Genomic DNA, 19,748 nt, shown 5'->3' on the forward strand with positions numbered 1-19,748 from the left:
TTCATAGATGACTCATTCCCTCCCTGCCCCGCCCCCTCCCCAACCTGAAGTGACGTCTGCACGAGTCAGCAAATTCGTAGTTCACCTGATACAAAGAGAATGAATGGCCAATGGCGGCTTTGCGGGATATAAAGGAAGCACCGCTCGCCACAGTCTTATCACGTCTGCAAATTCCTGTAACCACCTTGCCAAATGTAATGTTAAAATCTTTCGTGAACCCATTTACCTTTAGCGCTTGGGATGAAATCATTTCTGTCTAAATTTATTTTGGTGACCTTGGCTTTTAAATTTTAATCGATAGGGAGTTTAACAGCCAGGATACCTCCTCCCCCCCCCCCTCTCTTTGCCGTGACGTGTACTCCGAGTGCAGAGTGGGCAAACTGGACACACCGGCATAAACCTTGGCAGGACCGGAAGATTCCCCCATCTCCCACAGCCCAATGGAGAGCCCCTCTGCCACGGGGGGAGTAGAGGGGCTGGAAATTCCCAGTCCCAAGAGTTGAAGAGTCGTTATGACACAGAAGGAGGTCCACCTTTGCACCGCTAAATCCCACCATTAGCCCTGAAATCTACACTCTCCGTGGATGAATTGATGTGCTTATAAAGAATGCCAGAACAAATTTACCTCGCCCATCACTCTATGGATAACATCAGGTCTACATCATGGATCAGGCTCCTATTGCCACCTTGTTGGTTCATTCAAACCAGATTACTTATCCTGTGTTGTCCCGCAGGATAAAACATTTCAGAATTCTTCTACATAGTCATTTTGTTCTTTTCCCTAAATTATTTAGCAGTCTATTTGATTTCTTTAACAGCTGCCAGGCTCTGGACTGATGTCTTGATGATCAATCTACTTTCAATCTCAGATTTGCTTACTGGTTTGTCTTTCTGCATTACTTGCATTATTTTTTTTCCGTCCTTGAGCTCTGGGCATCACTGACTGGGTCAGCCTTTGGTGCCCATTCCCCAATTGCCCTTGAGGAGGTGGTGGTGAGCCGCCTTCTTGAACCGCTGCAGTACCTGAGGTGCCCATGTCCTGTAAGATGGTAGAGGTCATGAGTAAGGAGGGTGCTGTTGAAGGAGCCTTGGTGAGTTGCTGGGGTCCATCTTGTAGATGGTACTCTGCTCCCACTGTGCATCGGTGGTGGAAGGAGTGACTGTTTGAGGTAGTGGATGGAATGCCAACCAAGTGAGCCATTGGATGGTGTCGAGCTTCCCAAGTGCTGTTGGAGCTGCTCTCATCCAGGCAAGCGGAGAGTATTCCTGACTTGTGCTTCATAGATGATCTTGTACTTCTATTTATTCTGTATGTCTAAGATACAACTTTATTTATCTACATTAAACAGCCTTCATGGTGTCAGCCGTGGCTCAGCTCAGTTGGTAGCAGTCTTGCCTCTTAGTCAGCAGATTGTGAGTTCAAGTTCCCACTCCAGAGACTTGAGCACAACAGTGAAGGTTACTTGCTGTGCAGTATTGATGGAGTGCTGCTCTGTCTCTGATTGGACATTAAACCGAGACCCCTCTCCGGTGGACCTAAAACCTCCCACAGTTTGATTTTTGAGGAAGGACAAAGTAGTTACACCTGGTGCCCAGGCTAATAATCACATCTCAACCAACTTCACTGAAATAGATGATCTGGTCATTATCTCACTGCGGTTTATGGGAGCTTTCTGTGCATAGGCAGAATCTGCTGCATATGCATGGGCAGCACGGTAGCATTCTGGATAGCACAATCGCTTCACAGCTCCAGGGTCCCAGGTTCGATTCTGGCTTGGGTCACTATCTGTGCGGAGTCTGCACATCCTCCCCGTGTGTGCGTGGGTTTCCTCCGGGTGCTCCGGTTTCCTCCCACAGTCCAAAGATGTGCAGGTTAGGTGGATTGGCCATGATAAATTACCCTTAGTGTCCAAAATTGCCCTTAGTGTTGGGTGGGGTTACTGGGTTATGAGGATAGGGTGGAGTTGTTGACCTTGGGTAGGGTGCTCTTTCCAAGAGCCGATGCAGACTCGATGGGCTGAATGACCTCCTTCTGCACTGTAAATTCTATGACTAATTCTATATATTATCTGAGGCGTTTCCTACATTTACAGCAACGACTATTTCAAAAGTACTTAATTGGTTGTAAAACGGGTGGCACAGTGGTTAGCACTGCTGCCTCACAGCGCCAGGGACCCGGGTTCAATTCCGAGTTTGGGTGACTGTGTGGAGTTTGCATGTTCTCCCCATATGTCTGTGGGATTCCTCCGAGTGCTTCGGTTTCCTCCCACATTCAAAAGATGTGCAAGTAGTGGGTGCATTGGTCATGCTAAACTGCCCCTTAGTGTCCAACGGTTAGATAGGGTCATGGGGATAAGGTGGGGGAGTGTGCCTAGGTACATAGAACATAGAACAGTACAGCACAGTACAAGCCCTTTGGTCCAAATGTTGTGCCAACCATTTATCCTAATCTAAGATCAACCTAACCTAAACGCCTTCAATTTATTGCTGTCCATGTGCCTGTCTAAGAGTCGCTTCAATGTCCCGAATGACTCAGACTCCACCACCTCTGCTGGCAGTGCATTCCACACACCCACCACTCTCTGTGTAAAGAACCGACCTCTGACATCTCCCCTATACCTTAAAATGATGTCCCCTCGTGACAGCCATTTCCGCCCTGGGGTAGGGTGCTCTTTCAGAGGATTGGTGACTCGATAGCCTCCTGCATTGTAGGGATTCTATGAAACCCGTTACAATGTCTGATGTCATAAAAGACCCTATAGAAATGCAAGTCCTCGACTTAATTTTCCAATTGTTGGCCCATCTCCCACAAAATGGTTCTATTAATCCCAGTAACTTGGCCCCATTCTTCCCCGGGTTAATTAACCCTGCTATTTTGGCTTCATCCTCCAACTTTGAGATGAATCTTGAAAAATATCCATCCCCATACAGAACCATGCGGATCTCCACTTGCCGTCCCAGAATCCCTGCCATTAACAGACTCTGGGGCCAAGCAGAAAAGCCATGAGATTGGGTTGGGAGGCCAATTTTGCACCCTGCCCGACAGAGTGACCCCAATGGAGAGTAAAATTGGGCATAGTGGAAATCCAGCTTTTGCATCCGGTCAGACCAATTTTTTGGACGGACACGTTAGGTTAAAATTGTCACTCCATTTCTTGTGCCCCCCCACCCCCAACCCAACCACGATTCCACCCATCTCTGCAATTGCTGATCCTCATTAACTTCTACTTCAGAGGATGACCAATGAGCATACCAATGAGCGAGATGGTGGAAATGAAGGAAGGGATAGTTTATTTTTCTGGTAACTGGAATGAGTGAGTTGTGCAAGAGGGAGAGTAAAGTCCGCTCACTTCTGAATTTGGGAGCCAGTTCCGCCTCAGGCAGAAACTTTAATTTCTTTCCCCCCCCCCCTCGCCCCAAAAAAAGATATCCACTCACTTTGTGCCACACAATTTTCTGCAAGCACTCTTCTTATTTTTCTTTTAAATGTGAATGTACCATCTTTCTGTAGGTCAAGTGTCCTGGGATGAGTATCGAATAAAGTTTCTGGCAAGCAAGGGGTTTAATGAGAAAGAGGTGGCGGAGAAAATCAAAAACAACGAGGAACTGAAGATCGATGAAGAAAGTAAGTATCAATTGACGGTAGACTAACAAAATGCGCACATTTACCTCTTGCTGTGCACTTCCTATACGTGCGTGCTATTTCAAATGCCAATAATTAAGAAAGCAATATTCAAGAGCAGAACAAGCTATATTGTGATGAATGTAGGAATTTCAGATATATTTAGATTTATTGTCATGTGTACTGAGGTACAGTGAAACGTATTGTCCAGGCAGATAGCTCCGTAAATGAAAATGTAGAACATGTGATAAATACATGAGGATACATAATAGAAATACATAACCTGGTTAAAGATAATATTAATGCGAGAATTATGTTTCAGCAGATTATAAGAGATGTGGGACGAGGATCTAGGGGGGAGAGCTCACAGAGGCGCCACGCTCTGGCACCATCTTGCTTTTTTAAATATTGTCTGACATATATATTGTATTATATGTATCTGGTGCCGTAAGGGTTAATAGACTGTGTTATTGTGTGTACGTGGCTACTGCAGTGATGTTTTAAAAAATCTTGGTTTAAAGACAGGTAGACGCTGGGGCTGCATAAGGGATACATACATGGAAAACAGAAACAGGAGGAGGCCATTCGGCCTTTCGAGCCTGCTGATCATCAAGTTCAATACCCGGATCCAGCCCCCCCCCCCCCCCCCCCCAATCCCTTGATCCTTTAGGGGCTGGTTTAGCACAGTGGGCTAAACAGCTGGCTTGTAATGCAGAACATGGCCAGCAGAGCGGATTCAATTCCTGTACCAGCCTCCCCGAACAGGCGCTGGAATGTGGCGACTAGGGGCTTTTCACAGTAATTTCATTGAAGCCGACTTGTGAGAATAAGCTATTATTATTATTATTTAGCCCCCAAGAGCCATATCTAACTCCTTTTTGAAATTACACAATCATATAATCTACAGTGCAGAAGGAGGCCATTCTGCCCATTGAGCCGCACTGACCCTTGGAAAGAGAATCCCACTTCAGCCCACACCTCCACCCCATCCATTTAACATTTTTGGACAATAAGGGAAATTTAGCATGGCCAACCCACCTAAGCTGCACATCTTTAGACTGTGGGAGGAAACCGGAGCACCCGGAGGAAATCCACGCAGACACTGGGAGAACGTGCAGACTCCGCACAGACAGTGACCCAAGCCGGGAATCGAACCTGGGACCCTGGAGCTGTGAAGCAACATTGCTAACCACTGTGCTACCGTGTTTTGGCCTCAACTACTTTTTGTGGTAGTGAGTTCCACAGAGTCACCACTCTCTGTGCGAAGAAATTTCTCCTCACCTCAGTCCTAGATCGTTTACCCCTTATCCTCAAACTATGACCCCTGGTCAGGACTCCTACACCATCGGGAACATTCTTTCTGAATCTACCTTATCTAATCCTGTCAGAATTTTAAACGTTTCTATGATATCCCTTACCACTCTTCTAAACTTCAATGAATATAATCCTATAACTGATTTAGTCAGGCCTGCCATCCCAGGAATCGGTCTGGTAAGCCTTCGCTGCACTCCCTCCATAACAAGATCATCTTTCCTCAGATAAGGACACCAAAACTGCACACAGGTGTGGCCTCGCCAATGCCCTATACAATTGCAGTAAAAGATCCCTATTCGTATACTCAAATCCTCTTGCTATGAAGTCCGATATCTGCGCGATGCACAAAGACACCAAGGTCTCGCTGAGTATCTATCTCTCTCTCAATTTACACCCATTCAAATAATAATCTAGCTTCCTATTTGTACTACCTAAGCGGATAACCTCACATTTATCCACATTATATTTCATCTGCCATGCATATGCCCACTCAGCCTGTCCAAATCCTATTGAAGCACCTCTGCATCCTCCTAACAACTCTCCCTCCCAACTTTGTATCGTCTGCAAATTTGGAGATGATATGTTTAGTTCCTTCGTCCAAATAATTAATATATAATGTGAACAGGTGGGGTCCTAACACAAGTCCATGTGCTACCATGGAAAAAGACCCATTAATCCCAACGTTTTGCTTCCTGTCTGCTGAACAGCTTTCCATCCATCTCAAGACACCGCCCACAATCCCATCCGCTTTAACTTTACACAGTAATCTGTTATGTGAGACCTGTCAAAAGCATTCGGAAAATCTAAATAAACCACACCCAGCGGATCTCCCTGGTCAACTCTACTGATTACATCTTCAAAGAATCCCAGTAGATTTATCAAGCATGATTTCCCGTTTGTAAATCCATGCTGACTTTGTCTGATTATACCACTTATTTCCAAATGCTGCGCTATGAAATCCTCAATAATGGACTCTAGCAACTTCCCTACTACTGATATTAGGCTCGCTGATCTATAGTTCCCTGTTTTCTCTCTCCCTCACTTTTTAAATAGCGGGATTATATTAGCAACCCTCCAATTTGAAGGAACCATTTCAGAATCAAAAGAATTTTGGAAAATGACCAATGGATCTACTCTTTCTCGGGTCACTTCCTTAAGAACTCCGAGATGAAGATTATTAGGCCCAGGAGATTTATCGGCCTTCATCCCATTAATTTCCCCCAAACTATTTCACAACTGATACTAATTTCCTTCAGCTCCTCACTAAAACTTATGTTTCTCAGAATGTCAGGTACATTATTCCTGTAATTAAAGCACCGTAAAAGTAAGACAATAATTCATTCCAATCATGTATATTGTTTAATGAAATAGGGCTAATGGAATTTTGTTTATAGAAATAAGGTTCCCTGGAGGGTAGATAATTAGAGAACGTGTTTAACCTCAGTATGCTGGCCACAACGCAGTTAATGGGATAGAGATGATGTTGTGAATGGGAGAAGTCAGCCGCTGAAGCAGTCAGGTGTTCAGTTTTAGATTTGGCTTTGGACAGAACAGCAGCTTTTGGCCAAATACAGTGACGTTAACCAAGAGTTTGACACAGGCTATTTCCTGAAGGATCCTTCTCTCTCAAAGCAGTTTGGGCAAGACCTCTCTATGCAGAAAGTGTTCCTGTGTTTGCTAACTGTATTTAAAAGTGGATTTTGACCTGAGATAGGTTTTGCTTGATTGGAGATAAAAAGATAATAGTTAGGAGTTGAAGAATTTCATTTTATTGTTAAGCATTGTTTAACTGGTAATTGAAAGCTGTTTCTAGTATAATGTTAAAGTTAGTTTAATCCTGTGTCAGTATAAAAGTTTGTTTCAATATACCATATCCCTTTTTGTGCGTGGCGTCACTCCGGAGAGAAGTATCTTTTCCTCGCAGTCTGACAAATTAAATAAAATATTGGACTTTCTGTCCAGTACACTAGCAACTGTTGTAGTACCTGGTCTGGGGTCGTAATAAAATTAATGGTGAAAGTACCAGCATGTTTTTATTATCTCAGATGAATACAAGACATATAAGTACCCCAAATCTCCAACAAAAAAAATAAGACCAATAGAGTGAATAACAGTGACGAATACACTGTCACAGAGCTTTCCTTCTGGGATTGTGTCTGTATAATTCCCAGTTAAATTATACCTCGTCTCATGTTGGCTGAAGCATAGGGATGACCAGACAGTCAGAGTTAAATTAGCCTGAACGTCTGTTGTATACCTACAGCTCTTTGGTTAAGACATTGCGTTAGTGGAGATTGTGGAGCATGTCATTTGCCTTCTGTCTCTGTTACTTAGCAAGGTGAGAGGGAATAGCTCGTATCAAGGAGACGAGGCATGGCCTTGTGGTATTGTTGCTGGACTAGTAATCCAGAGACCAGGTTAATGCTCTCAGGGCCTGAGTTCGAATCCCACCGTGGCAATGATGAAATTTGAATTCCAGAAAAATCTGGAATTAAACGTCTAATGATTACCAAGAAACCACTGTCAGTTGTCATAAAAACCATTGCTAGGGCAGCACGGTGGCACAGTAGTTAGCATTGCTGCCGATGGCGCTGAGGACCCGGGTTCGAATCACGGCTCTGGGTCACTGTCCGTGTGGAGTTTGCACATTCTCCCCGTGTCTGCGTGGGTTTCACCCCCACAACACAAAGATGTGCAGGTAAGGTGGATTTGCCACGCTAAATTGTCCCTTAATTGGAAAAAAGCAATTGAGTACTCTAAATTTATTTTAAAAATAAAAATAAATAAAAACCCATCGCTAATGTCCTTTAGGGAAGGAAATTGGCTGTCCTTACCCAGTCTGGCCGACTTGTGGCTCCAGATCCACAGCAATGTGGTTGACTCTTTAAATGGCCCAGCAAGCCACTCAGTCTAAGGGCCATTCGAGATGGGCAACAAATGCTGGCCCAGCCAGTGACACCCACATGAATAAATAAAAAAATCATAGGTCCATTTTTAATTTGAAATGGTTTGACATTTTAAAAATATAATGTCGTCCTATCAGCCAATTTCCCACAGTGCAAGTGGGGCAGTGATGAGAACTGGATGGGGCACTGTTTTGATGCATCCAGTAGTTGAGCAGCTTTGCTCACCTTCCTCGTGCATGGAGAACGGGCCGTCAGAGGGCGGTCAACAACTGTGTACGTGTGCTGAGCAAGGGCACAAAGGTTTAGTGTGGAGCAGAAGAATTATCCACTCACGGTAACCTTTTAAAAAGGACACCAGGCCTTCCGAAACTCGCTGTGCTTCCTGTTTTCTTTACATCTCTCTTTGCAAACCATGAAGCTAAATGTTGCAGAAAACCCGAGCGCCCCCTCACGAAAGGGTAATTGTGCTCACGTTGGAGATGTTATCAGTTTTGTCTCCAAACATTGTTTCAAAGTCAGCAATATTTGCCTGTAAAAGAGTGGAAACATTTTGATCTGAAATACCAGGTAGATATTTGCTATTTACATCTGGGGAATTTTTTGTGTTGCCTAATCCACCACTGAACGGGTTAAATTCAGATGTCAGGAAATTGAAATTACCTTCTGTTCCACTTATGGGGTTTTTTTGAGCCGAGTACCGTGAGTATTTACTAAGCCACTCTCTTAAGACATTATTTTGCAGTAACTTCATTGCAGTGTTAATGTAAACCTACTTGTGACACTTATAAAGATTATTATTATTGGTTCACCTCTCCCAATCCTATTGCTTTGTACTGTTCTATTTAACCCATTCCCTGTATGTGACTAAAAGTACATCACAATAATCAAAGCCAGTGATAACCCTCCTCGGATTCCTCACACACAGGACTTTCCAGAATTGTTTCTGCTAGTAAACTCACTATTAAAAACATGTGTCAAATGATCATCCCGTATATTATCAGTGCATGGATAATTACTATGTGGAGATGCCGGCGTTGGACTGGGGTGGGCACAGTAAGCCTTACAACACCAGGTTAAAGACCAACAGGTTTGTTTCGAATCATTAACTTTCAGAGTGTCGCTCCTTCATCAGGTGACTCACCTGATGACGGAATGACACTCCGAAAGGTAGTGATTCCAAATAAACCTGTTGGACTTTAACCTGGTGCTGTAAGACTTCTTACTGTGGATAATTATTGCCCTGCTAATCATACTGATGATCTGTCCTGTACCCTCTTCAAGACCTGAGGTACAGTACCCAAACTGAACACCATACTCCGAATGGGGTTTGACCAAATCTTTATACAATTGAAACATCACTTCTACATTCCAGCTCCCTTGAGGCCTATATTTCATGATCCTTTCTGTTTTTGCCCTTTGGACGTATTTCAATCATTTGTTTATTCGGACTCCCAAATCCTTTTGCACCTCAAGAGGATTGTACGTAGGCGCGACGATTTTGACCATTTGCTCAAAGAGAAAATCTTGCATCAATAAACTAATTTAAATTTAGCAGGTTTTGTTGTTGTAGGGGCCTCACGGTAGCATGGTGGTTAGCATCAATGCTTCACAGCTCCAGGGTCCCAGGTTCGATTCCCGGCTGGGTCACTGTCTGTGTGGAGTCTGCACGTCCTCCCCGTGTGTGCGTGGGTTTCCTCCGGGTGCTCCGGTTTCCTCCCACAGTCCAAAGATGTGCGGGTTAGGTGGATTGGCCATGCTAAATTGCCCGTAGTGTAAGGTTAATGAGGGGATTGTTGGGTTACGGGTATACGGGTTACGTGGGTTTAAGTGGGGTGGTCGTTGCTCGGCACAACGTCGAGGGCCGAGGGGCCTGTTCTGTGCTGTACTGTTCTATGTTCTATGATACAGTTTTTGATAAGTCACATGTTTGGGGATTCAAACCGAATTTCACTTCAAAAACTCGATTATTAGGCTCCCCAAGGGGATTGACACCTTTTTCCACTTTGACAGAGGCGTTGGGAGCCCACGGATATTAAGCAGTTCCCCTGAGGTCTTTGAAACAATTTTATTTTGAGGTCCGGGTAATGAGAGGGGTGGGTGGTCTGTGTGCCGTAGTCCAGAACATCCAGTTTAAAAAAATACATACTTCTCTATTTGTTCCTGGGATGTGGGCGTCGCAGGCTAAGCCAGCATTTGTTGCCCATCCTCAATTGCCCTTGAACTGAGTGGCTTGCTCAGCCATTCCAGAGGGAATTAAGAGTCAACCACACTGCTCTGGGCCTGGAGTCACATACAGGCCAGACCGGGTAAGGATGGAAGATTTCCCTCTCTAAAGGGCTTTAGTGAACCAGATGGGTTTTACACCAATTGATGGTAGTTGTGACTGTCGCAGTTGCTGAGAAATTCCAGATTTTAGGGGCTGTTTAGCAACAGGGCTAAATCGCTGGCTTTGAAAGCAGACCAAGGCAGGCCAGCAGCACGGTTTGATTCCCGTATCAGCCTCCCCGAACAGGCGCCGGAATGTGGCGACTAGGGGCTTTTCACAGTAACCTCATTTGAAGCCTACTTGTGACAATAAGCGATTTTCATTTCATTTCATTTATTATCATCCACAAGCTGTTTGCCAGTAATGGTAAACTCTTGGTTATAAGAAGGTCATATGACACAGTGAGTGGCACAGTGATTATCACAGTGATAATCAGCCTGCTCATCCATCTGACGCTTCCCCCACTATTCTCCAATGGGAAAGAAGTGGGTGTGAAGATGCAAACAAAAATAAACATAGGAACTATTTGTGGGAACGATCAGACATACCAAGCCAAAGAAAGTTATCTGGCGCATCTATGACATGGAGGAAAGGGTAGCATGTGGGCCCGGGAGACAGGAGCTGGTTTAGCCCAGTGGGCTAGACAGCTGGTTTTGATGCAGAACAAGGCCAGCAGCGCATTCCCGTACCAACTGAGAATTCTGAATTCTCCCTCTGTGTACCCGAACAGCCACCGGTGCGTGGGGACTAGGAGCTTTTCACAGTAACTTCATTGCAGTGTTAATGTAAGCCTACTTGTGACAGTAAAGGATCTTTATTTTTTTTAAATCTTTATCAGTGGGACAGTGGTGGGGAAAGTGGATAATTCTGTTTTGTTTCTTGCGACTAAAAGGGCATTAAGATTTTGCAGTTGCCCTCATTGAGCTTCATCTGCCTCGTTGAGACATTGGACGGGATTTTCCAGTCCATCCCATCAGTGGATCTTCCTGTTCTGCCGCAATCGACTCTGGCGGCGGGATGGGCGAGACATTCACATTGCCATTGACTTCGGTGAGACTGGAAGATCCCTCTCGTGGGTAAAATCCAGCCACGTTGGGGGCTGGAGAATTGTTCAGTACCTGGGGCGGAACTCTCCGACCCCCCCGCAGGGTCGGGAAATCGCCCTGGGCCTTCGTAAATCCCCCCCCCCCCGCCATGGCCGGAATTCTCCGCCACCCGGGAATCGGCGGGGCCGGGAATCGCGCCCCACCAGTCGGCGGGCCCCCCGCGCCGGTCGGCGGACCCCCCGCGGTGGTTCTCTGGCCCGCGATGGGCCGAAGTCCCGCTGCTAATAGGCCTCTCCCGCCGACGTAGTTTAAACCACCTCTGTGCCGGCTGGAGCAGGCGGCGCGAGTGGGCCCTGGGGTCCTTGGGGGGGGGGGGGGGCCGATCGGACCCCGGGGGGTGTCCCCACGGTGGCCTGGCCCGCGATCGGGGCCTACCGATCGGCCGGCGGGCCAGTGCCGTGGGGGCACTCTTTTTCTTCCGCCGCCGCCACCACGGCCTCCACCATGGCGGAGGCAGAAGAGACCCCCTCCACCGCGCAAGCGCCAGTGGTGACATCAGCCCAGGGTGGTGACAGGATCTACTCCCATTTGGAGAATTCCGCACCTTTGGGGAGGCCCGATGCCGGAGTGGTTGGCGGCACTCCGCTACGCCGGGACCCCCCCGCCCCGCCGGGTAGGGGAGAATTTAGCCCCTGGTTCCTTCCTCTGTCTGGACTCTCTCAATTAAGAATTTGAGCAGTAGTCATTGTTTTTCTTTTCTGAGTTGGGTGTCATTATGGTTTGAAATGGTATGGGGCCAATCATCAAGTCCCAGGACATTCCAGTCACTATCTTCTTGCTCCTACTTGATCTCCCCTGATGATTCCCTTCCTTCAATTGACTGTTAATCCAGACGAGGCCTTTCCCTAAAATTCTATTGCCTTTGTGAGGGGTTTTAACGAGGATCTTGCAGAAATGCGCTGGCACTGCATTGTGTAGTTTATGCACTGTCACTTCCTCAGAAAAAAAGCTAGTCATTCAGGCGTGATCTTCCCCTTTTGACGCTCCGTTGGTTGTTGTTTACTTTGTTCTTCTCACCTCACTGACCTTTAACGCTATTTTCACCAGTCAGTGATGTTGGGCTGATTTTCCCACATCTCGCTGACTTTTTAAAAATAAATTTAGAGTACCCAATTATTTATTTTTTCCAAAAAAGGGGCAATTTAGTGTGGCCAATCCACCTTCCCTGCACATTTTTGGTTTGTGGGGGTGAGACCCACGCAGACACTAGGACAATGTGCAAACTCCACACGGGCCGGGATCCAACCTGGATCCTTGGTGCCGTAGGCAGCAGTGCTAACCACTGTGGTGCTAACTGTGGTTCTTCGAGACAGGATCTACTCCCATTTGGAAGCAAATGGATATATTAGTGAGAGGCAGCATGGTTTTGTGAAGGGGAGGTCATGTCTCACTAACTTGAGTTTTTCGAAGAGGTCACAAAGATGATTGATGCAGGTAGGGAAGTGGATGTTGTCTATATGGACTTCAGTAAGGCCTTTGACAAGGTTCCTCATGGTAGACTGGGACAAAAGGTAAAGTCACACGGGATCAGGGGTGAGCTGGCAAGGTGGATACAGAACTGGCTAGGTCATAGAAGGCAGAGAGTAGCAATGGAAGGGTGCTTTTCTAATTGGAGGGCTGTGACTAGTGGTGTTCCGCAGGGATCAGTGCTGGGACCTTTGCTGTTCATAGTCTATATAAATGATTTGGAGGAAAATGTAACTGGTCTGATTAGTAAGTTTGCAGACGACACAAAGGTTGGTGGAATTGCGGATAGCGATGAGGACTGTCAGAGGATACAACAGGATTTAGATCATTTGGAGACTTGGGCGGAGAGATGGCAGATGGAGTTTAATCCGGACAAATGTGAGGTAATGCATTTTGGAAGGTCTAATGCAGGTAGGGAATATACAGTGAATGGTAGAACCCTCAAGAGTATTGAAAGTCAGAGGGATCTAGGTGCACAGGTCCACAGGTCACTGAAAGGGGCAACACAGGTGGAGAAGGTAGTCAAGAAGGCATATGGCATGCTTGCCTTCATTGGCCGGGGCATTGAGTATAAGTCATGTTGCAGCTGTATAGAACCTTAGTTAGGTCACACTTGGAGTATAGTGTTCAATTCTGGTCGCCACACTACCAGAAGGATGTGGAGGCTTTAGAGAGAGTGTAGAAGAGATTTACCAGGATGTTGCCTGGTATGGAGGGCATTAGCTATGAGGAGCACCACATACCCTCGTGGAACGACGGAGGTTGAGGGGCGACCTGATAGAGGTCTACAAAATTATGAGGGGCATAGACAGAGTGGATACTCAGAGGCTTTTCCCCAGGGTAGAGAGGTCAATTACTAGGGGGCATAGGTTTAAGGTGTGAGGGGCAAGGTTTAGGGGAGATGTACAAGGCAAGTTTTTTACACAGAGGGTAGTGGGTGCCTGGAACTCGCTGCCAGAGGAGGTGGTGGAAGCAGGGACGATAGTGACATTTAAGGAGCATCTGGACAAACACATGAATAGGATGGGAATAGAGGGATACAGACCCAGAAAGTGTAGAAGGTTTTAGTTTAGACGGGCAGCATGGTCGGCACGGGCTTGGAGGGCCGAAGGGCCTGTTCCTGTGCTGTACTTTTCTTTGTTCTTTGTTCTAACCACCATGCTGCCCCATAATGGACTTATTTTTGATAAAGTAACAGAAAGGATTGCTGAAGAGAAGGTGGTGAATGTTGTTTAAATGGGTTTCAAGAAAGTGTTTGACAAAGTATCACACAAAAGGCCCATTAACAAAACTGAGGCCAGTTTCCAATTGGTTACGACATTGGCTTAATGACAGAAAGCAGTGAGTCGTGGCCGAGGGTCGTATCTCGGACAAGTGGGTGGAAGGTGGTGGTGTTCACCAAGGTCGGTGCCAGCAGCTCTACTTCTGTTGCTAAACATAAACGACGTACCTTGGAATGCAGGGTAATTTTGCCAACATTACCAAACTTGGAGGAGTGGGATTGATACAAGTTGCCTGTGACAGAAGAGAGACTAGCAGAATGGGCAGACTGTGGTTGATGGAATTGAAGACAGGAGAAGTGTAGGATGCTACATTTTGGCAGAAGAGGCAATAAAGACTTAATGGCACAATTCGAAAGAGTGTGCACGGATGGAGGCACGTGGGGGGGGTGCATGCACATCGATTTTTAGCAGGATATATTGGGAGAGGGGTTAGCAAAGCATATGGGATGATGAGCTTCCTAACTGGAGGCATTGAGTACGAAAGCAGGGAGCTCATGTTGAATCTCTCATAAAGCTTTGGTTAGGCTCCAGCGAGGGTTTTGCTTCCAGATCTGGCCACCACACTTCAGGAAGAATGGGAAAGTTCCTGAGAGGGCGCAGAGGAGATTTTATCAGAATGGTTCCACCGACGTGGTTAGATTGGGCTTGTCCTCCTTGGAGCAATAGAGATTGAGGGGAGATGTGATGGACGTGTACAAGACTATGACAGCGAAACAATTCTGGTAGAAAGACGAGGGTCGGGATTCTCTGAACCTCAGCGCTGCAATCGCGCTCATCCGGAGGGTGGAGAATGGGGCGTCGGACCTGCGACGCCTTCCTGCGATTCTCCGGCGACCGGAGAATCACCGGCAGTCGCCGCATGTGGTTCTAACAAGGTTAAACCCGGCGGGAGCTCGGAGTAGCGGCTGCGGTGGCCGTCCTGATGGTGGGCAGGGGGATCCATGACCATGGGGGGGGGGGGGGGCCTCGCCTCCACGACAGCCAGTCCCGTGATCGGGAGCCACCGATCGGCGGGCACATGCAATCTGGGGAGGGGCCTACTTCTTCGGTGCTGGCCCGCTGTGTGGGTCCGCCATGTCTCGCCGCAGGCGGCCACTGTGCACATGCGCGGACCCGCAGCCGGAAGCGCAGGTTCCCATATCGGCAGCCGGAGCTGCGTGGAGCACTCCGGGAGCCCTGCAAGCCCCCTTAAAAACGGAGAATCACCCTGGACTTTCTAGAAAAAAGTCAGGAGTGATTCGCGCCCGTTTACACGCGGGCGTGGGGACATAGCCCCATTATCGGAGAATCCCGGCCCAAGGGGTCACAGATTTAAGATTTAGTGCGAGACGAATGTGTGGAAGAACCTTTTTTTTACACAGCGAGTGGTAATAAGCTGTAACTCGCTGCCGATAACGGTGTTAGACGCTGAAACAAGCATTGATTTCAAAAGGAAATTGGGTGGACATAGGAAGGAAATAAATTTGCTGGGCGAAAGGGAAGAGAGTATAGGAACTGACTAGATTGCTCTGTGGGGGGAGGGTAGAGCTGGCATGTACCTGATGGGCTGAATGGCCTCATTCTGTGCCACAAATAACTCTAATTTAATGGGAATGACAAATTGTCTCACATTCTGAGGGCATGAATAGAAATTAGTGAAAAATAAATTTCAAACCGGTATCTGTGATTTGGAGCCACATTTCAAATGGCAAAATAATTTTTTTTTAAACTCTTTCACTGGATGTGTGTGTCGCTGGTTGGGATTCAGAATTTATTGCCCATCCCTAATTGCCCTTGAGAAGGTGGTGGTGAACGGCCCTCTTCAACCGCTGCAATCCCTGAGGTGTAGGTGCACCCACCGTGCTGTTAGGGAGGGACCTCTGTACGATGTGTCAAGATAAACCTTTGTTCAATGAGGGCAGGTGATAGAAATGGGTCATTTCTACCAGTCTGAGAAGTGGAGATAAACAGAAACTCTAATTGGGTGCCTTGGTGAGAATATCTGGGTACAGGAGCTGAATATCTCCTCCCAGCATTTGCTCTCTGTGCCAGGAATGTTCTAGAGATGTCAGTTGTTCTGTTCAAATACCATGTAACTATAAGGTAAGGGAATTATTACCAATGGGGGAGTTTGTGCCTCAGAATACGCAGAACTGAATTGTTGAAATGAAAACAATAAAATTCAAATGGGCTTCTAACAGGAACTGAAAATCCGCGGTGGCCTTATTTGTGCATCATTGTTCATAGGAACATGACTCCTTCGTAACCAGATTTTCCTGAATGACTCAAGAGAAATTCTGGAGGTCTGCAACATATTCCTGAGTCTCGGAAGCCTGCTGCCGTTTGTCGCTCACTGCGGGCTGTCTGGAAGTGATTTTAACCTGAGGCGAGGGACAAAGTTGAGAAGTTGGGGCCTTTGTGAATAACCTCAGCAGGTGCGGGAATTGAACCCACATCACCAACCAGCAGTCCTGCCAATGATTGATGGTAGTTTCACGGCCCATCAGGGGTGGGATTTGAACCTGTGTCCCCCAGAGCATTAGCCAGGGGCCTTTGGATTACTAGTCCAGTGACATTACCACCACACTGTCACCTCCCCTAGCACTCACAGGTATCAGATGTGGTGATTAACTAGTCAACCTGTTGTAGTGATGTTGGTTAAAGGAGGGATATTGGCCAGGACACTGGGAGAACTCCTGTTCTTCAGATAGTTCCAGGGGATCATTGACATCCACTTGAATGGTGGAACGAGTGGGGCCGTATTAAATAATGGTACCTCTGACAGTGCAGCTCTCCCAGATGATGGCACTTGCTCAGGAGACTGACGCAGGCACATGAACATCAGCATTCTAGAATGTTCTATAACGGTATGGGTGTGAGAATGAATGTTCTCCTAGGAGTGTTCAGCTGCTATCCTGGGAAAGTTCACCAGCCACGCCTGCAGAGAGTAACCTACATCTTTTTTTAGAAAATGTTATTCTTTCTTGCGATGTGGGCATCACTGGTAAGGCCAGCGATTGTTGCGAACCCTAACTGCCCTTAAACTGAACGACTTGCTCAGCCATTTCAGGGGGCAGTCAAGGGTCAACCACATTTGTTGTGGGCCTGGAGTCACATGTGGGCCAGATCAAGTCAGATTTCCTTCCCTAGAAGACATTAGTGAATCAGATGAGTTTTCAATGATGTCAGTCTCAGTAATAGTGACCATGAAACGAATTATAGAATTTAATAATAGAATTTAAACTCCTCCAGCTGCCACTTGAACCCTTGACCTCAGAACATTAGCCTGGGCTCCTGGATTACTCGACCGGTGACGCAGTGCTTCTGAGTCGGTAAGGACACGGTGGTCCAGGTGTTCAGTATTTCAGATGGTTGCTGGGTGCTTCGTGGACTGTCCAACCTCTCCATCCTCCCTCTGTTACTTCTTCTCTACGGGATGCCCCTTTGATTTGGTGGGGTTGGAGGTGAGGGTGGCGGGGTTTTAGAAATGGAGACCAGCAACCGAAACACAAAAGATTGTAGTAAAATAAATGCTGGAAGTGACCGGGAAATAAACAGTTTAATATCCATTTCTAGCTGATCTGTATTACCTCACTATTTTACACCAGTGATGGTAATGAGGTGATAATGATGGAAAATGTGACACGAACGCTGTTCTAATTTAAAAAAATTATTTATGGGACATGGGTGGGCCAGCATTTATTGTCCACCCTTAATTGTCCTTGAGGGCAAAGTTAAAAGGCAAACACATTGCTGTAGATCTGGAGTCACCAGAGTGTAAGTAGGCCAGACCAGGTGAGGACTGCAGATTTCCCTCCCTAAAGAACAGCAGTGAACCAGACTGAGTTTTTATGATAATCGACAATGGTTTCGTGGCCACCGTTTAACTTTTCATCCCAGATTTCTACTGAATTCAAATTTCACAATCTGCCATGGTGGGATTTGAACCAGGGTGTCCAGGACATTTACCTGAGCCTCTGGAATACTAGCCCAGTGATAATACCACTAGGTCACTGCTTCCCTTTAAACTGGAAATAATTATAGCGAATCGGACAGGTATTATGGCCAATGGAAAATCTGGGCTATTGATTACGACCCACTATTCTGTTGACCCTTTAAAGCAGGAATGACTGAATGATTTTGCTGGGCCATTTAAGATTCAACCACATTGCTGTAGGTCTAGAGTCACATGTAAGCCAGACCGAGTAGGGATGGCAGATTTCCTTCTCTAAAGTGAACCAGATGGTGGCGAGAACCTCCGGCTTTACTTTCTGGACTTTAGCTTTTCGCAGATTGGATTGTTGCCAAAGTTTTGCATTCACGCTGGCATTTTGCCAAGGACTTCCTTACCATTCGATGTTGAGTGATTCAGTGGTTGTTCTTTATTGTTCGGTGCGGCCAAATGGCATTTTGACGAGACAAATTTCAGTCTTGCCACCAAGCTGTGCTTGCACAGTTTCTGTGGTTTCCTACTGTGAGGTAACTGGCGATCAGGCTGGTGTGCTTTGTTGCTGTATTCGTGCAGTGATTGCAGGTCGGTTGGGGAAGTGACTGAGAAGGAAACAGATTCCCTAGATGAAAGGGCGCTCTTGGTCAGTTTCATTTTTTCAATATTCGCAAACTTGGGGGCGTGTATTTTTTTTCAAAGTTTCCAGTAGTGAAAGTAAAGCAAAGAGCAAATGATTCTGGACTCCAATGAGAAAGCGCCCGAAAGTGCAATTATAACAGATTACAGCAGTGATGGGCAATCTTGGCTGGTGAGTGGGCTGCATGAGTGACCCTCCTTCATCTCAGTGGGCGGCAAGATTGAAATCGGACTTGTTCACTAACTATGACCCCATGAATAAGATCAAATATATTTAATACATGCTGAATATTTTGAAAGTTATAGAGAATGTTTAATTATTCATATATGAGTAGAACTGTCATAAACTTCAAATGATAAGAACAGAAGTAAACATTGATTGGACACAGAGGGAGCGCACGGCTCTCACAGTCAACGTTGTGCGCAATTAGCACACACCTCACCTCACTTGCCCTTGAGTTACGTGTGAATCACTTCAGTCATACCGGTAAAAAGAAAGTTATGCAGATGGAAACCAGCTGAATGTGCTGACTCTGCGGGTGGGCAACGGTCAACAAAGTGTCTTGTGGGGGGCGGTACAGTGGCGCAGTGGTTAGCACTGCTGCCTCACGATGCCGAGGACCCAGGTTCGATCCTGGCCCCAGGTCACTGTCCGTATGGAGTTTGCATATTCTCCCCGTGTCTGGGTGGGTCTCACCCCCACCCCCCACCTCCCCCAAAACCAGAAATATGCAGGATAAGCGGATTGGCCATGCTAAATTGGCCCTTAATCATAAACGTTTTTTAAAATCAAAGTGTCTTGTGGGCCGCACTCCGAATGCTGATGGGCCGAATGTGGCCCCTGGTCCACAGGTTGTCCTCCACATGGATTACAGTATTCCTTTTTAAAAATAAATTTAGAGTACCCAATTCATTTTTTCCAATTAAGGGGCAATTCAGCATGGCCAATCCACCTACCCTGCACATCTTTGGGTTGTGGGGGCGAAACCCACACAAACACAGGGAGAATGTGCAAACTCCACATGGACATTGATCCAGAGTCGGGTTCAAACTTAGGTCCACAGTGCCGTGAGGCAGCAGTGTTATCCATTGCACCACCGTGCTGCCCCTGGATTACAGTATTCCTGTACATGAGCCATGGGGTCCATTACAGAGACGTAAACTTAGAAGACATTCCATCTCGACAGGAACTTGAGGCAAACTGAGCATGTCCATTTCTA

At 46.6% G+C, this 19,748-nt stretch overlaps 1 protein-coding gene across 4 annotated transcripts in view; it reads left to right on the top strand.

The window, feature by feature from the left end:
* The window catches only part of sdf4 (stromal cell derived factor 4), a 121,117-nt gene that overhangs the window by 80,279 nt on the left and 21,090 nt on the right, over positions 1 to 19,748 (top strand). For all 4 annotated transcript variants that reach the window (XM_038774000.1, XM_038774001.1, XM_038773999.1 and 1 more), the window contains one exon: positions 3,512 to 3,625. In XM_038774000.1, the coding sequence (XP_038629928.1) occupies positions 3,512 to 3,625 (114 nt within the window). The remainder of the gene's footprint in view (positions 1 to 3,511; positions 3,626 to 19,748) is intronic.

The sequence above is a fragment of the Scyliorhinus canicula genome, chromosome 16, assembly GCF_902713615.1.
Source record: "Scyliorhinus canicula chromosome 16, sScyCan1.1, whole genome shotgun sequence".
NCBI lineage: Eukaryota > Metazoa > Chordata > Chondrichthyes > Carcharhiniformes > Scyliorhinidae > Scyliorhinus > Scyliorhinus canicula.